General features: G+C 36.6%; 2 protein-coding genes across 3 annotated transcripts; one reads left to right on the top strand and one right to left on the bottom strand.

The window, feature by feature from the left end:
* Positions 1-926: 926 nt before the first annotated feature.
* LOC131542817 (ankyrin repeat and SAM domain-containing protein 1A-like) lies at positions 927-4,915 on the bottom strand. Of its 2 annotated transcripts, XM_058779829.1 has the most exons (4): positions 4,718-4,915; positions 4,048-4,259; positions 2,279-2,628; positions 927-1,094 (listed from the first exon to the last, which is right to left on the bottom strand). In XM_058779829.1, exons 3-4 carry the CDS (start codon positions 2,543-2,545, stop codon positions 1,032-1,034), a joined length of 330 nt encoding a protein of 109 aa, XP_058635812.1. In that variant the 5' UTR covers positions 2,546-2,628; positions 4,048-4,259; positions 4,718-4,915; the 3' UTR covers positions 927-1,031. The 2 variants fall into 2 exon arrangements, with proteins under 2 accessions (XP_058635812.1, XP_058635811.1); XM_058779828.1 differs by lacking the exon at positions 927-1,094 and having other exon boundaries at positions 2,155-2,628.
* Positions 4,916-5,053: 138 nt separating this feature from the next.
* On the top strand, positions 5,054-15,465 carry ilrun (inflammation and lipid regulator with UBA-like and NBR1-like domains). Its single transcript, XM_058779825.1, has 5 exons — positions 5,054-5,350; positions 6,693-6,847; positions 7,993-8,190; positions 9,406-9,710; positions 14,273-15,465. The coding sequence occupies exons 1-5, from the start codon at positions 5,187-5,189 to the stop codon at positions 14,306-14,308; spliced, it is 858 nt and encodes a 285-aa protein (XP_058635808.1). The 5' UTR covers positions 5,054-5,186; the 3' UTR covers positions 14,309-15,465.
* The last annotated feature ends 173 nt before the right edge of the window (positions 15,466-15,638 follow it).

Raw genomic sequence — 15,638 nt, 5'->3', positions numbered from 1 at the left:
AAACTCAAAATTAAAATGAAATTTGAAAATATAAAAATAAAAGCACAAAATATTAATAATGTAATAGTATATAAATATACCTTATGGGCAACCACCTAACAACATCCAAGCAATCAAGTAAACCTATACAAATACATTAGCAATTCTATAGCAATAACCCATCAAATATTAGCAATCTGCTGCTGTTTGATTTAAACCACTCAAAGCAGTGCAATATATGAGATGTTATGATGAGACGTTAAACCGAGGTCCTGACTCTCTGTGGTCATTAAAAATCCCATGGCACTTCTCGTAAAGAGTAGGGGTGTAACCCCGGTGTCCTGGCCAGATTCCCTCCACTGGCTCTTATCAATCATGGCCTCCTAATAATCCCATCCACTTGATTGGCTCTATCTCTCTCTCCTCTCCACCTGTAGCTGGTGTGTGGTGAGCGCACTGGCGCCGTTGTCCTGTGGCTGCCGTCCCATCATCCACGTGGACGCTGCACACTGGTGGTGGTTGAGGAGAGACCCCCCCACATGATTGTAAAGCGCTTTGGGTGTACAGCAATACACAATAAAGCGCTATATAAATGCATTAATTCATTCATTCAATATAGGGTTTGTACCAAGTTTAAAGAATTTTAGCCCCAAAAAAAAACAAAACACTGTAACGTCCAAGTTTGGGTGGCTTAAGGCTTTGTCTTATTTACATTTGTCTAGGCAAGACATTGTTACAACAGTCTCAGCTGATGGCCCCAATAATGGTGATCAGTGACTGAATCAACATGCGTGTTTGTCACTGTGATTAGCACGAGGTGTGAAGGCAGCGCTGCACTGGTTGGGGTGATGATGACTAAAGCTTTGGCGCGAGGAGAGGGGAGAGGAGCATTTGAGTGTGCGGCGTGGGCCGACCCCTGGGAAGCTTCCTGAGAAGATGCGGAGTGACAGTTAAGGCCCAATTAGCCCCGTGCGCTGCGGCCAGCATAGAGCAGCAGAAGGACTGATGGGCCCAGCCAAGCGTTCAGCATTCAGCCACTGGCGCTGATACTGTCAAGACTCCCTCTCTTCTCTCTCAACCGTACGCACTGCCAGAGTTCCTTTCCCACCCACGACCTGTGCTTTTAAAAGTAACACATTACACTGTTGCGCTGCCCATAATAAAGTTCTAAAAATGAAACAAAAAGTGTACTTTTTATGCAAAGTTATTACTGTTATTTCGGCTCGCTCTCTTAAAGCAACAATTCAACCAAAAATGTAAATTCTGTCATCCTTTACTCACATCTTGTTCTGATCCAGTGTTATTTTAGTATTATTTACATACTTTTATAGTATTTATTAATATTTTAAGTTAACTTTTCATTTTAAATCTAGTTTAATTGTATTAATATTTTATGTGCTTTTATCATTTTTAATAGTTTTTTTTATATTACTACTTAGGATAATAATTTTAATGTTAGTTTTAGTTCTAGTACATTTATTTCTTCAGCTTATTTTATTTACTTATTAATATTTCTTTCTTTAGATGTTCATCTAATATTTGTATTTTATTTTATTTACGTTATTTAAGCTTTATTTGAATTAACAAAACAATTTTTGTTAATCTTTAGTTAACAATCTTTAGTTAACATGACTATATAGGCATCTGTCTGAAAATAAATTACAAGAAAAGCAATGTAGGTACAGTATAAATAAAAAAAAAAAGTAACATATTATATTATTGCTTTACTCTTAAAAACGGTCTAATTACATGAAACTGTTACACTCCCATGCTATAGTAAAGTGAGGTTTGAAACTGTAATTTTCAGTATATAAATAAAAAACACTCTTTTCCAAAATGCTATCACTATGCTTGGTTAGCAGTTTTTTTTTTTTAAGCTCTGTATTTTTTGGACAAGGTTGACTTACTGTAGCTTGCACGTGAACTTTCTTATTATTATCAATGCTGAAAACAGCTGTGCTGCTTCATGTTTTTGTTGAAACAGCAATGCAATTTTTTCAGGATTCTTTGATGAATAGAAAGTTGAAAAGAACGGCATTTTTAAAAAATCTTTTGTAACATAAATGTCTTTACTGTCACTTTTGATCAATTTCATGCATCCTCGCTGAATAAAAGCATTAATTTCTCTCAAAAAAAGAAAAAATATTGAGCCCAAGCTTTTGAATGGTAGTGTTTATTAAAAGTAACTTTCAGTGTAAATTCAAAAGTTTTAACGTGTCTGCTCTGGTTTGTCCCTCACGAGAGGAAGTCTCATGTTCTCCCTCCTCTGCTCTTTAATCTGTAGCTCGTCAGCTCTTACCTCGTCCCATTCGGAGGCAAACGAGGGCATCTGCTCCATTTCCTTCCTCTCAGCAACACAGTTGGACAAGGATTCGCTCCGGCCACCAAGAGGCCCGTCGTCCTCACAATGAGGGGAAGCCAGCAGGTCGGAGTCTGATTTAGAAAGGCTGTGTGCCAACTTTAGATGCCCAGGTGGCTTCCTCAAAGCCTGGGGTGACGGTTCAGACGACCCATCGCTCTCAGTCTGGTCCGGACGGGCCTGAGCGTCTGGTGCGGGATTGGACATTCCTGGCTTGGCGTTGTGGGTCTTTCTGTCTGGAACAGCAAAGCAGGGGTCTGTCTGGGGGTCTGGACACGAATCCTCTTTACCTGTGATAAGCAGACTATTAGTCTTTATCCACCTGGTATTATTCAGCGTAAGCCTGTATTATCCATGGAATTAAACTTAGACTAGCAGCCTCCCGGATCTACAGCAGTACTAACCACTGTAGGCATTCGTGGTACTAGTGTTTTTCAACCAGGGAGGGTTTAGGTGCCTGATCTACATTGTCACAGGGGTCCACCCACAGTTTGTGTTCCTCTGCCCTCCCCTTGCCAAGAAACTCCATGGGTTTTTTGAAAAGACTCTTTCCTTCCCCTCCCTTCCTCCCTCCCTCCCTCCCTCCCTTCCTCCCTGTCTGTCTGTCTGTCTGTCTGTCTGACTCACTATACCGTGCTCACTACAGACGCCCAGATTCTCTGCAGTGCATAACTCAGAAGCTTGCAGCCTAAAACAATTGAACACAAATCAATCAACAGTGTACATTAAAATGTGCATAGTACAGCTCGAAATAACATCAACTGAAACAATGGGGTTAGACTCGTGAAGGAGGGTTGTTTAAATAATTAAATACAATAATTATTAAAATAATAATTGTAACAATAAAATGATAAAATAATTATAAAGATTATTAAAGTTCAGTTTAGAAAAATATGTTGAAATGGTTCTTTGTGTCAGGGTTTAAGGTCTTTACTCTTATAAAATAAAAATAAAACAAAACTTTAATAATGTAATTCAAATAATAAAATACAATTTTAATGTAAATTATTAAAGTTTAACGTAAAAGTATTAAAGTTTAATTGAAATAAGATTTTATAAGTTTATTTTATTATTTAGAATATTAAAGTTAAATTTAGAACAATATCTTGAAATAGTTCTTTGCATTAGGGTTTATGGTCTTTACTATATACTAAATTATTTAAATAAAAACTGAAACATGAAAATATTAATTAATTTAAATAATAAAATAAACATTTATTACATTTTAGAACAGTATACTGAAAAAAGTCATTTATATTAGGGTTTAAGGTCTTTACGCTTTATTAAATAATTTAATTTTATAATAGAATGAAATTCTAAAGTAATAATTTAATTTGAATAATAAAATAAACTTTAAATTTAATTAAATTATTAAAACGGAATTTACAATAATAATAGTTTAAGGTCTTTATTCCAGCACTAAAATTTCTGTTCTTTATTTAATCTACAAAATACAGTTGCAGTGAACACTAAAAAAGATTCTGAATCGGTTCTGATACTATTTGAAACCATGTTTCCTTATTTAAATTTACATCATTAAAAATATACTAACAGCACATGCTTTTGTACGCAAGTATATTACAATGTAAGTGCTCCAGAATAATATCTGCTCATCCCACATCTCCATCTCTAAAGTGAAACACACACATACAAGCACAAAACATTTGAAACACAATCACACACATTCTGTTTGATCTTAAGTTACTCACTCCTTTGTCTCCCGTTGTGGTTATAGTTCTCCCAGTCTTTCTTGTCATCTCACACTAGCTGACACAGCGACGGGTCCTAGATCCAAGACCTGGCCTTATTATTACTGACAGGCTGGCTAATCAGGTTACTGAGACTCTCACACGGGATGGTGGGCCTGGTTTCTCATTTTATGTGATGCAAGTAGTGGGGTCATCTTCTGAGAAATTTTGATCTGAAATAACAGCACCGTGTTACAATTATGCAGCTAGGAAATCCAATGCACATTATACATATTAAGAAACAATAGGGTTTGATTCTTAAAGCAGGGTCACTTAAATAACTACATACAATAAATAATTAAATAAATGAAAATGATTTTAATTATAAAATAATTGAAGCATTTAAATAATTTTATTAATATAACAAAAACAACATAATTTACTATAAAAATAAATAAAACATAATGCTATTTAAAATAATAAAATTATGTGCACTGGATATTTACTGGATAGTACTTATTTAGAAACAATGGGTTAAAGGGGGATTCCTTAAATTAATGTAATAATTGGTTAATTAAATCATTTATTTTAATAATAACAATGTAAAATATTATTTGATTTAAAATACTATTTTACATCATTTTATTTACAATAACTGAAATAAAAATCCAATGTGCATTGGATTTTTTACCTGCGTAACTGGAAAACGGTACTGTTATTTTAGTTTATACATAAATATACAAGAATAAGGGTGCGCAAATCATTACTATGGTACTGCCACAGCACTTTAGTAAGAGTACACAACTTTATTATTAGTTATTCATTAGTAATTTAGTGTTTACTGCTGGACAGATTCTGGACATACCATGTGAATACAAAAGTAAATTAAATGCCTATATGTCAAAGTACCATGGTGTTGCCTTGCATGCCACTATTGCACTACAGTAACATAAGGCCTAGGGTTTGTATGAATGCTCCGGATTACGAAACGCCGCAGACACAGTCGAATAGCAACAGCTGACGTTCCCCCGCACCATAGTTACGTTGCGCGTGACGTCACGCCCCGCCCGCAGCCATGCGTACTGAGCTTGTTATCGGGTCGCTTGTTATGACTGGAGAAGGCCTCGGACTCAATTAAAACTTATCCCCGGGACAGCCGCATGCTCATGGAGGGCATGGACATAGACCTGGATCCGGAGCTCATGCAAAAATTCAGCTGCATGGGCACCACGGATAAAGATGTCCTCATCTCGGAGTTCCAGAGGCTGCTGGGCTTTCAGCTCAACCCGGCGGGCTGCGCCTTCTTCCTGGACATGACCAACTGGTGAGTCCGGGGACTCGGCCGCGGCCTACTGCTAAACTAAACATAAAGAGTTCTGCACTGCGATTTCTTGCTTTAAAATATCTTGCATGCCAAAAATAGCATCGCTAGGACAGCTGTCATGAGCCCAGTGGAGTTTAAATGGATCCCAATCGAAAAACACAACAAGCTAATTGCTAATTGACTGTTTACAAAGACAACAAATGGAACGTTTCGGCTCACATGAACTATAGAAGGAACGTTAATATGTTAGACATTTAGCTACTTAAAAATACATTTTCTCAAACGTTCTTAAATAATTTGGGTTGTTTTATTTATGTCAGTTATAAAACATGTAACGTTAGCTTGTTTGTGCTAGTGGCTCGCTACAGTAGTGGTTGTGTTTCAGAACCTTTTAAGTTCCCTATCTATGCAGCATATTGGGGCTTTTCTGACCTGAAATGGTGCTGACTAGAATAGTTCATTCAAAATGCTGTCTAGGTAGGGGCTCGCTATGTTTTGAGACAGACATTGTCCAGTGTTGTTCAGTCACGACTCTTCAAAAAATAAAATGTTGCTTGACGACAGTAATACATTAGTTTTTATTGTTAATAAGCAGCATACTTTAGTGTTTATACGTTGTTGTCGTGTGTAAATTTGGTGTTTGTTGACATGGGAGGACTGTTATAAAGTTTTCTTCAGAGTTACGTAATACACGAGTGTACTTTCATCTGAGGTCTTACACACAGGCCAACACAAGTTTGTCCCTCCCTTTTTTGTTTTGAACATGACTTTACCAATAGTTTACTACTTTACTTTACCAGTCAGTTTATTTGCTAAATGTATTTCAATCTGTTTTTTTACATATTAACTTAATTAATTAATCTATTGTATGTGTGTGTGTTTATATGGTTTATTTATGGACTTATTAATATTGTTTATTTATGGACTTGATACCAGGCATTTATAGGTTATATATGTCAATAAAGGGGGTATATTAGTGGCGTCATGATGCATTGTAGTGCATTTAAGTTAGTGAATATTAGTCTGTAGTTTTGGGATTGACACAAGCTGTATGCCATGCTTTTGCCAAGTTTCTAGTTCAGCTTTATGATAAACCTTCATTATGAATCTTGTTGGCTTTGTGACGAATTGCTTATGCTCCTCTTTTGTAAGTCACTGGATAAAGTTTGCTAAATGCATAAATGTAAGTTGCATGTTTGTTGGCGTCAGCCTCATAATGTCCATCTGTTGGCTGATTATATCTCCTTTTCATACATTTTATTTGTACATGTTGTTTTTCTCTCCGCAGCTACAATGTCATTGAATCTCCAATTTTGATCTGTCTGTATTCGTGTCTTATCAGGAACCTACAAGCAGCTATTGGTGCGTATTATGACTTTGAGAGTCCAAATATCAACACGCCGTCAATGTCTTTTGTGGAAGATGTGACGATTGGAGAGGGGGAGTCCGTTCCTCCTGACACACAGTTCACAAAGACATGGAGGATACAGAACACAGGTGAGTGTTTTCTTGCTCTGGTTGTAGATATGAAGAAGCTGAACACCTGTGTTTTATGCTCTTAACAGATTGTATTTCAAAACAGCACATTTTACAATAAAGACCTTTTGGGATGACTTAAATGACTGTCTTATTCATTTTAAATAGTAATAATTCATGTTCATGTTTGCTAATTTAATAGTTTTTCTTCCACTTTCTGCATTATGGACTATTATTTCCTAAAATGATCTGATATCAGAATATCAATAATAGTTTTGCTTCTTTTTAGGATTGATGATGTAGCCTCCTTACGTTAAAGGGTTAGTTCACCCCAAAATGAAAATTTTGTCATTAATTACTCAGCGTCATGTCGTTCCAGACCCTTAAGAACTTCGTTCATCTTCGGAACGCAAATTAAGATATTTTTGATGAAATCGGAGAGCTATCGGACCCTCCATAGACAGCAACACAACTGAAATGTTCCCAGGTCCAGAAACGTAGTACATACATCGGTAAAACAGTCCATGTGACATCAGTGGTTCAACTTCAGTTTTGCGACGCTACGAGAATCCTTTTTTTTTTTCCCGCAAAGAAAACAAAAATAAAATAATTTACTCAACCATTCTTCTCCCCCGAGTTACGTCTTCCTCCATTTCGGAGAGTACCTAAGAATGTATTTGACACAATCAGCGTTGTTTACGTTCGGGGGGAAAGCTTGCGCATGAACGCAATCTGCGTAATAAGCGTTGTTTACGCTTAGGGGAAAGCGTGTGTATGCGTTGTGATACTTTCTAAAACGTAACTCGGGGGAGAAGAATGGTTGAGTAAATTATGTTATTTTTGTTTTCTTTGTGCAAAAAAAGGATTCTCGTAGCGTCGCAAAACTGAAGTTGAACCACTGATGTCACATGGACTGTTTTACCGATGTATTTACTACGTTTCTGGACCTGGGAACATTTCAGTTGTGTTGCTGTCTATGGAGGTTCAGATAGCTCTCCGATTTCATCAAAAATATCTTAATTTGTGTTCCGAAGATGAACGAAGTTCTTAAGGGTCTGGAACGACATGACGCGGAGTAATTAATGGCAGAATTTTCATTTCGGGTGAACTAACCCTTTAAATCCTCTGTTTTGTCAAACTTTAATGTTTTCCTGTCTTCGCTGCAGGTACAGAGTCGTGGCCCCCAGGTGTGTGTCTGAAGTATGTTGGTGGGGATCAGTTTGGTCATGTGAACATGGTGATGGTGCGTTCTCTGGACCCGCAGGAGATCTCAGACGTGAGTGTGCAGATGCGCAGTCCGGCCGTTCCTGGCATGTACCAGGGCCAGTGGAGAATGTGCACTGCCACCGGACTCTTCTACGGAGGTGAGACGCAAACAGTGGACCTTTTTCTCATTTCCGTGTTTCTCAGCAGTGGAAGTCATCATAGTTGGGTTAACTTGAAGAGCAGTGAATGGGAGAGTACCACAAATATATTTTTTGCATTCCCATTTGTGCAAATAACAAAAGAAAAACTCCACGATAGTGTTTTCATGACTTGCAATAAAAGAAAAAAATGGTGAGAGACTGATATCGGCAGTCAGAAGAGAGAACGATGTAAAATTTACCATCCCTCCCATAGACGCTGCATTAGAAACACCCTCGCATTAGCGTTAACTAGTTTTTTTTGTAATTTGATGCAAAGGTAATATTATACAAAGAATAGTGTTATAAATGTACATGTGTTTTTATGAAAAACTTTTGAGAATTTACGATGCTGATGACCGTTAAATGTGTCATCACAGTCTTGAGAAAAGGGTCCATAAATCAACAGTCAAAGTTTTCAAGATAGGCTAAGAATCAAACATTTAAAAGGAATAAAATTATTAGGAAAATTAGCTGAATATTTACTCATCTTCAGGCCGTCCAAGATAAAATCATTAAACCAGTGAGACTAAGCAATAGTCACTTGCAGTAGTTTTTGATGTTATTGCTTATTTTAGTGAATATTAACTCAGGAATGTTCATTATGCATATATTTTCATGCATCAAAATTGTTAAAGGAATAGTTCGTCCAAAAATGAAAATTTGCTGAATATTTACTCACCCTCAGGCCATCAAAGATGTAGATGAGTTTGTTTCTTCATCAAAACAAATTCCGATGGCACCTATTTACTGCAGAGGATCCATTGGTAAGCAACTGATGGAATGCTAAATTTCTCCAAATCTGTTCTGATGAACAAACAAACTCATCTACATATTGAATGGCTTGAGGGTGAGTAAATATATACGGCAAATACTTTTAGGTGAACTATTCTTTCAAAAAAAAAGAATAATATGCAAACATTATGCAAGAACAAATGTTTTAAAGTGATAGTTTGCCCAAAAATGAGAACACTGTGGTCATTAACCTTTTCTGTGGAGATATGCTCAAGTTGATTTAACCATGTATAATTTTCTTTCTGCATACTGAATTCTAAAAATAGTACAGTTAGTATGATAGTATGCCATTCAGAGTATTAGAGCACAAGTTCTGAGTACTACAACCAACTTTGGTGACTTGAAGGACATGTGGCTCACCTCATTCCCCTTGTTGTGCAGATGTGATCTGGGTGATCTTGAGTGTGGAAGAAGGAGGCCTGCTGGGCGTCACACAGCAGTTATCCTCCTTCGAGACAGAGTTCAACACGCAGCCACACCGCAGTCTCGAGGGAGACTTCAACCCTTTCGCCTCACCACAGAAGAACAAGCAGGACACCAATGAGGATAATCTAAAAGACCCCGGGGGCCACTGGGAGGCCCCTCTGGACTCCATTCAGCAAGATCAAAATGGACTCAATCACAGCTCTGTAAATATTACACCAAATGGTCTCCAAAACAACTTATCAGTAGTGACTTACAGCCAGGTATGTATGCCGTTTGGAGTATTTCATTAATTTGAATGAAAATTAGCATGATAATGCAGTGTGAGTACAGCCGGGTGATAGAGAGCAAATAGTTTTTCAACTAATTCATTGAAACAGATTGTTATGAGGTTTTAATGGCAATTTTTCTACTATTGCTTAATCAGGGGCGCTATTAAAGGGGTGGTTGATTGCGATTTCACTTTTTTTAATGTTAGTTAGTGTGTAATGTTGCTGTTTGAGCATAAGCAATATCTGCAAAGTTGCAGCGCTGAAAGTTCAATGCAAACGGAGATATCGTCTTTTAAAATTCTGGCAGTTTAATGCCTACAAAAACGGCTCATAGGGAATACAACAAGCTACTTCCCGGGTCCGATACGTCACGGACCCAGATAAACCCTGCCCCCGGGAACATGCCACAAAGGGGGCGAGGCCATGCTGCACTGCTTTAGAGAAGAGGAAGAGAAAACTAGGGGTGCACGTAAAAATCTATTCATATATGAATCGCGATTCTGTCTTATAACGATTCTAATGGATTCACAAGTTTCTAAATTAATGTTCTAAAACAGCGGTTCTCAATCCTGTTCCTCGCGTCCCCCTGCTCTCTCTCTCTCTATCTCTCTCTCTTTCTCTCATTCAGACCTTCAGCAAAGCTCCCACAATGAAATCTTCCATTTATACACTTATTCTCACACAGCTATGAGAAGCGTTATACATGGACGCGCGTGCGGTTGCCGTGCTGTATTAAAGCTTTAATCAGGATAAAACCGTATATTAAAAGCTAACATAAGCAGTAGCATAATAACAGCGTATCTAAAAGTATGAGACAACAAAAAACATACCGTTAATAGCCATGCTTGCACAGGTTCTGCGCTATCCTCTTCACTAATATCCTCTGCCTCTCAATCGGGCTCAAACTGATAAGCAATATAGACGACACCATTGTTTACAATACAACCGGAGCACATGCTGCTGAGCTGAGGGGTGGGGCGTTTAGACACGCACTAGAGGCGGTATTGTCAAAAATACATTAAATTAAAATCTCTCTAAATGCTCTCAAAAGTTTGGGGTCAGTACTTTTTTTTTTTTTTTTTTTTTAAGAAATTAATAATTTAATCCAGTGAGGCATTAAATTGACCAAAATTGACAGTAAAGACATTTCAAATGTTGGAAAAGATTTCTATATCAAATTTAATGCTGTACTGAACTTTCTATTCACAAATAAATCCTGAAGAAAAGTATCACAGTTTCAACCAAAATTTTAAGCAGCACAATTGCTTTTGACATTGATTATAAGAAATGTTTCTTGAGCAGCAAATCAGCATATTAGAATGATTTCTGAAGGATCATGTGATGCTGAAGACTGGAGTAATGATGCTGAAAATTTTGCTTTGCCTCACAGGAATAAATTACATTTTACAATATATTCAAATAGAAAATGCTTGTTTTAAATTGTAATAATTTTTCACAAAAACACTGTTTTTATCAAATAATAGTCTTGGTTAGTATAAAATACTTCTTTAAAAAAAAAAAAAAAAAAAAATCTTACTGACCCCTAAGGTTTTAATGGCAATATATATCTGTAACAAAATCGTCACAGATATATTTTTAATATTCAGTATCGCATAAGTTGTTTGTTAGAATAATGAACGATTATAACTAGTTCAATAACTTGACGAGTCCAGTTTTGTGATTCTAATACAAATGTTCATGATTGAGGGGCTTTTTCCAAAGGTAAGCGAAAAGGTCAAGCCAAGATGGGTTCAGAAAACCAACATAAAACACTCAGCAGGTCTTTTCAGCACCCTCTCAAAATTTTCCTTTCATGCCAAAAGTCTACACTGGAAACTTCTCAATGTGCTGACCGCTGTATGATCTGTTAGCACAGAAGGTCATGTAATAACAATGCATCACCTTTTTGTTCCCTGCCCTGTTTTGTGACATCTCACCAAAGAAAAGCACATTGTGATGATTCACCGTGTTTGGTTACACCTTTCCTCATTCCGCACATGTGTGATACAGCTGGGGATGGGAGATACAGCTAAAACGGTTTCAGCCTTTTGATGATTCAATAAATTTATATATATAGATTCTGAATGTATCTGCTCTAAAAGTCTTATAATGAGTGATTTGAATTTATTTTTTGACATTTTTGATTCAACAGCAATTTTTTAAGCATACGCAACATGTTTAATGTAATAACTTGATTTTTAACTTGATGTTTTCTTTTATATGCTCCAATATAACAGTACATGGTAATAAATAGCAATATTAATTTTATTATATGATTAAGTGGTGAATTCCACATTTTTTAATGATTTTTAATGAATTCTTAAGAATTGATTGAAATAGTTCCCAACCTAACCAACAGCATTTTCTCGTACGTTTTCACTGGAATACTGGAAAAACCTGTACTGAATTTCCATACAGATAGCCAAAAAGGGCTGATTGGCTCTCTGCTGACATTATTGCTGACTCGAGTCTATAATGTGAGGAGCACCGGCAGGTGTGGGCTTTAGCCATATCAGAGTCTCCATACCAAAGATATTGTTTTCAGACACACCTAAAGGTCTTCAAACAACAAAATGACTTTTTCAACCCATTTGTGCAGCTTACCTTGTGGAATAAAATCATTAAAGCAGTGAGATTAAGCAGTAGTCACATACAATATTTTGTGATGTTATTGCTTATTTCAATGAATATTATAACTCAGAAATGTCATTACATATTATATTTTTCATGTATCTAAATAGTTAGTTTCATCAAAAAATTTAAATTTGTTGAAGATGTATTCACCCTCAGGCCATCCAAGATGTAGATGAGTTTTTTTCAACAGAACGGGTTTGAAGAAATGTAGCATTACTTCACTTGCTTACCAATGGATCCTCTGCAGTGAATGGGTGCCGTCAGAATGAGAGTCCAAACAGCTGATAAAAACATCACAATAATCCACACCACTCCAGTACATCAATTAATGTCTTGTGAAGCAAAAAGCTGTTTATAAGAAACAAAACCATCAAGTTTTGATCATCTGCAGTGATCCGTTCACTGCAGATGATCCACTGGTGAGCAAGTGATTTAATGCTAAATTTCTCTGAATCCTTTCCAATAAATGAAAAAAGATGATATTGAGATGTATATCTAGGCTGAAAAATTAGAGGCATTTTATCTCCCAGCCCTATGTAGAAATTTGTCATTCTGAATTTGGCCTTGATGTATTCATGTTAACGTCAGGGTTTACATCTGTGAATGTCAATCTTGAGGCTGTTTTATAGGCCCTTAAGGGGCTTAAACTTTGCCTCTTGGCCACAAGATGGAGTTCCATACAAGCATGTGAGCTGATGAAGAAATGTTATTAACCAGTTAAATAAGTCACTGTTGAAATCCCTGACTACTAACAGTAAACCTGTTGTACACATACACAGTTTTGCCAAAAGTATAGGGACACCCCCTTCTAATGAACAGGTTTGACTACTTTAGTAATTTCCATGAGTACAAATCTTAATGTTTAAGCATATAATGATAGCCTAGGGAATTGTGTGCTTCTAATTTTATAGCAACAGTTTGAACAGGACCCTTTTCTATTCTAACATGACAATGCCTCTGTGTATAAGGCAAGGTTCAAAAAGAAATGATTGATTCAGTCAGTGTGGAAGAACTTGACTGGTCCACAGAAAGCCAGCTGAACATCTCTGGTGTGACTTGCAGAAATGCAGACCTTGAGCCAAATCACCAAACACCAATGACTTGTACATATGGATACAGTCATTTTATAGATGCCTCCAAAACTGTTGCAACAGAGATGAAAATACCATTTTTAAATACATGGATTATGTTTCCATCTTTGTTGCCACAATTTTGGAAGTGCATTTTTCTGTTCGAAAGGAGGTGCCCCAATATATTTGTCCATATAGTGTATGTACAAGTCATTGGTGTTTGGTGATGAGTTTCTGGTCCAAAGTCTGTATTTAAAGTCACAGCAGAGGTGTTCAGCTTGGATTAGGACTTGGCTTTCTGCAGACCAGTCAAGTTCTTCCACACTGACTGAATCAATCATTTCTTTTTGAACCTTGCCTTATACACAGAGGCATTGTCATGTTAGAGTAGAAAAGGTCCTGTCCAAACTGTTGCTTTAAAATTAGAAGCACACAATTCCCTAGAATATCATTATATGCTTAAACATTAAGATTTGTTCTCATGGAAATTACTGAAGTAGTCAAACCTGTTCATTAGAAGGGGGTGTCCCTATACTTTTGGTAAAATAGTGAAACAAAGTTAGAGACTGTTTGCTTTAAGAACCACCTGCAGGTCGAATATCTGTGTAAAACTGGGTGTTGATACTGTTGTTGCTTACTAACTCTCGGTATTAATCTATGTGGCAATGATAATAGTAATCACATAGACTTGCACTGAAGGAGAGACTTAAGCCAGAGATTTGGGTTTTTTTTTTTAATTTAAGAATGTAAGCAATCGCACAAATGTTTTGAACGTTTTTTCAGAAAATGTATTTACAAATGATCTTTAACATGAGTGTTTTATATCTTATTGTTTCTGTTTCTTTCCAGGGCATTAACGGACCCTTCCCGTTCGGACAGTCTTAAGATACAGAAACCACCCGGTAGCTCATCAGAGCTGCTGCTTTTGCCCTTTTCCAGGGTTCAGTGAGAGGAGGAACAGATTTACTCTAAAGACTTGGTGACCCTTCCTCTCCCCCGACGCACCACAACATCACATAAATGTGTGGACAAATCTGTTTGGCTCCAAATCAATATTGAACCAACACCTGAGTTACGCATGTGTGAATGCTAGATTTAGATGAGTGCTAGAAATTCTAAAGAGATATAATGAAAAATACACCGTTTTTTGATCTGTATTGTCACATTACAGCAGTAAATTCAGATGCGTGAGTGAGTGCACGAATGCACAAGAGAAAGAGAGGCAGGACGGGTGGATGAATGAATGATGAGTGAATCTTACGAGAATGTGTCCGAGTCGTGTTTCACAGTAAAATCAATAGAAAATGTTATATTTTGCATACAGGAAATAAAACGTGTTTTTAGGACTTTTAAGATATATTTTTGCTTCGTGACAATTAAGTACATTATCCCCCCCAGATTTTCATTACTCTAATAAAACATGGCATTTTATTTTTCAATTATTTTTTGTTGTTATTCCAATTGTTCTCACATTTAATTGAATTTTTTTTTTATAAGCCTAATTTAAATGCAACCAATTAACACATGGCAAAAATATTTTAAAATTTAAATATATATTTTTGCAGTACATCAAATGATTCATTACCATGAAAATAATGTCACAATGAAGGAAATCTTAATGGTCATAAAAACAGGCTTTATTTTCTTTAAGCAAAGTACAATTTTTCATTTCTTCCTTTTGATTTTGCGGTGAAATATGACCAGGGTTTGTTCTTGACAGGTTTTGTGGTAGGCACCTCAATATGTGTGCAACTGAGTGTTTCAGCCACGCACAAAAGCCATCAACAAAGAATTAATGCCTGTCAAGTAGTTTTATAATTTTTCATCAATGTTCTCTGACTTTTTCTTTACAAACTGAAGAGTTTTGAGAAAAAAGGTCAATGTGCCTACTTGGAGGTTAAATTGTGTAATTGCTTTCATACGGTCCTTTGCCAGCCACTTGTAATTGTTTATTACAAAACTGTTCTCTGGATCCAGTAAAAAAAAAAAAAAAGAAGAAAAAAAAGCCCAGCAACCTGTACAGCGTACATGAGCACATTACGTCTCATTATATTGAAGTATACATACTGCCACCACAGGTCAAGTCATAGCTGTCGTCAGAGATCTTGTTGCTGTTATCATATTTGTTTACATTGATGTTGTTCTGGAGTTCCAGAGTGCTGATGTTGGTTTTCCACTTGTAATGACTCAGTCCATCAGAGATGATAGCAAGCAG

The sequence above is a fragment of the Onychostoma macrolepis genome, chromosome 06 (genome assembly GCF_012432095.1).
Source record: "Onychostoma macrolepis isolate SWU-2019 chromosome 06, ASM1243209v1, whole genome shotgun sequence".
NCBI classification, from domain to species: domain Eukaryota; kingdom Metazoa; phylum Chordata; class Actinopteri; order Cypriniformes; family Cyprinidae; genus Onychostoma; species Onychostoma macrolepis.
Note: the sequence above shows the minus strand (reverse complement) of the source record. Positions and strands in the feature narration are given on the sequence as shown.

Bases quoted from the DNA above. Each gene is read 5' to 3' on its own strand.
- ilrun (XM_058779825.1), top strand. From the start codon at position 5,187: ATGCTCATGGAGGGCATGGACATAGACCTGGATCCGGAGCTCATGCAA. The intron at 5,351-6,692 runs GTGAGTCCGGGG...GTGTCTTATCAG, and splicing joins TTCCTGGACATGACCAACTG to GAACCTACAAGCAGCTATTG. The intron at 8,191-9,405 runs GTGAGACGCAAA...CTTGTTGTGCAG, and splicing joins CACCGGACTCTTCTACGGAG to ATGTGATCTGGGTGATCTTG.
- LOC131542817 (XM_058779828.1), bottom strand. From the start codon at position 2,545: ATGTCCAATCCCGCACCAGACGCTCAGGCCCGTCCGGACCAGACTGAG.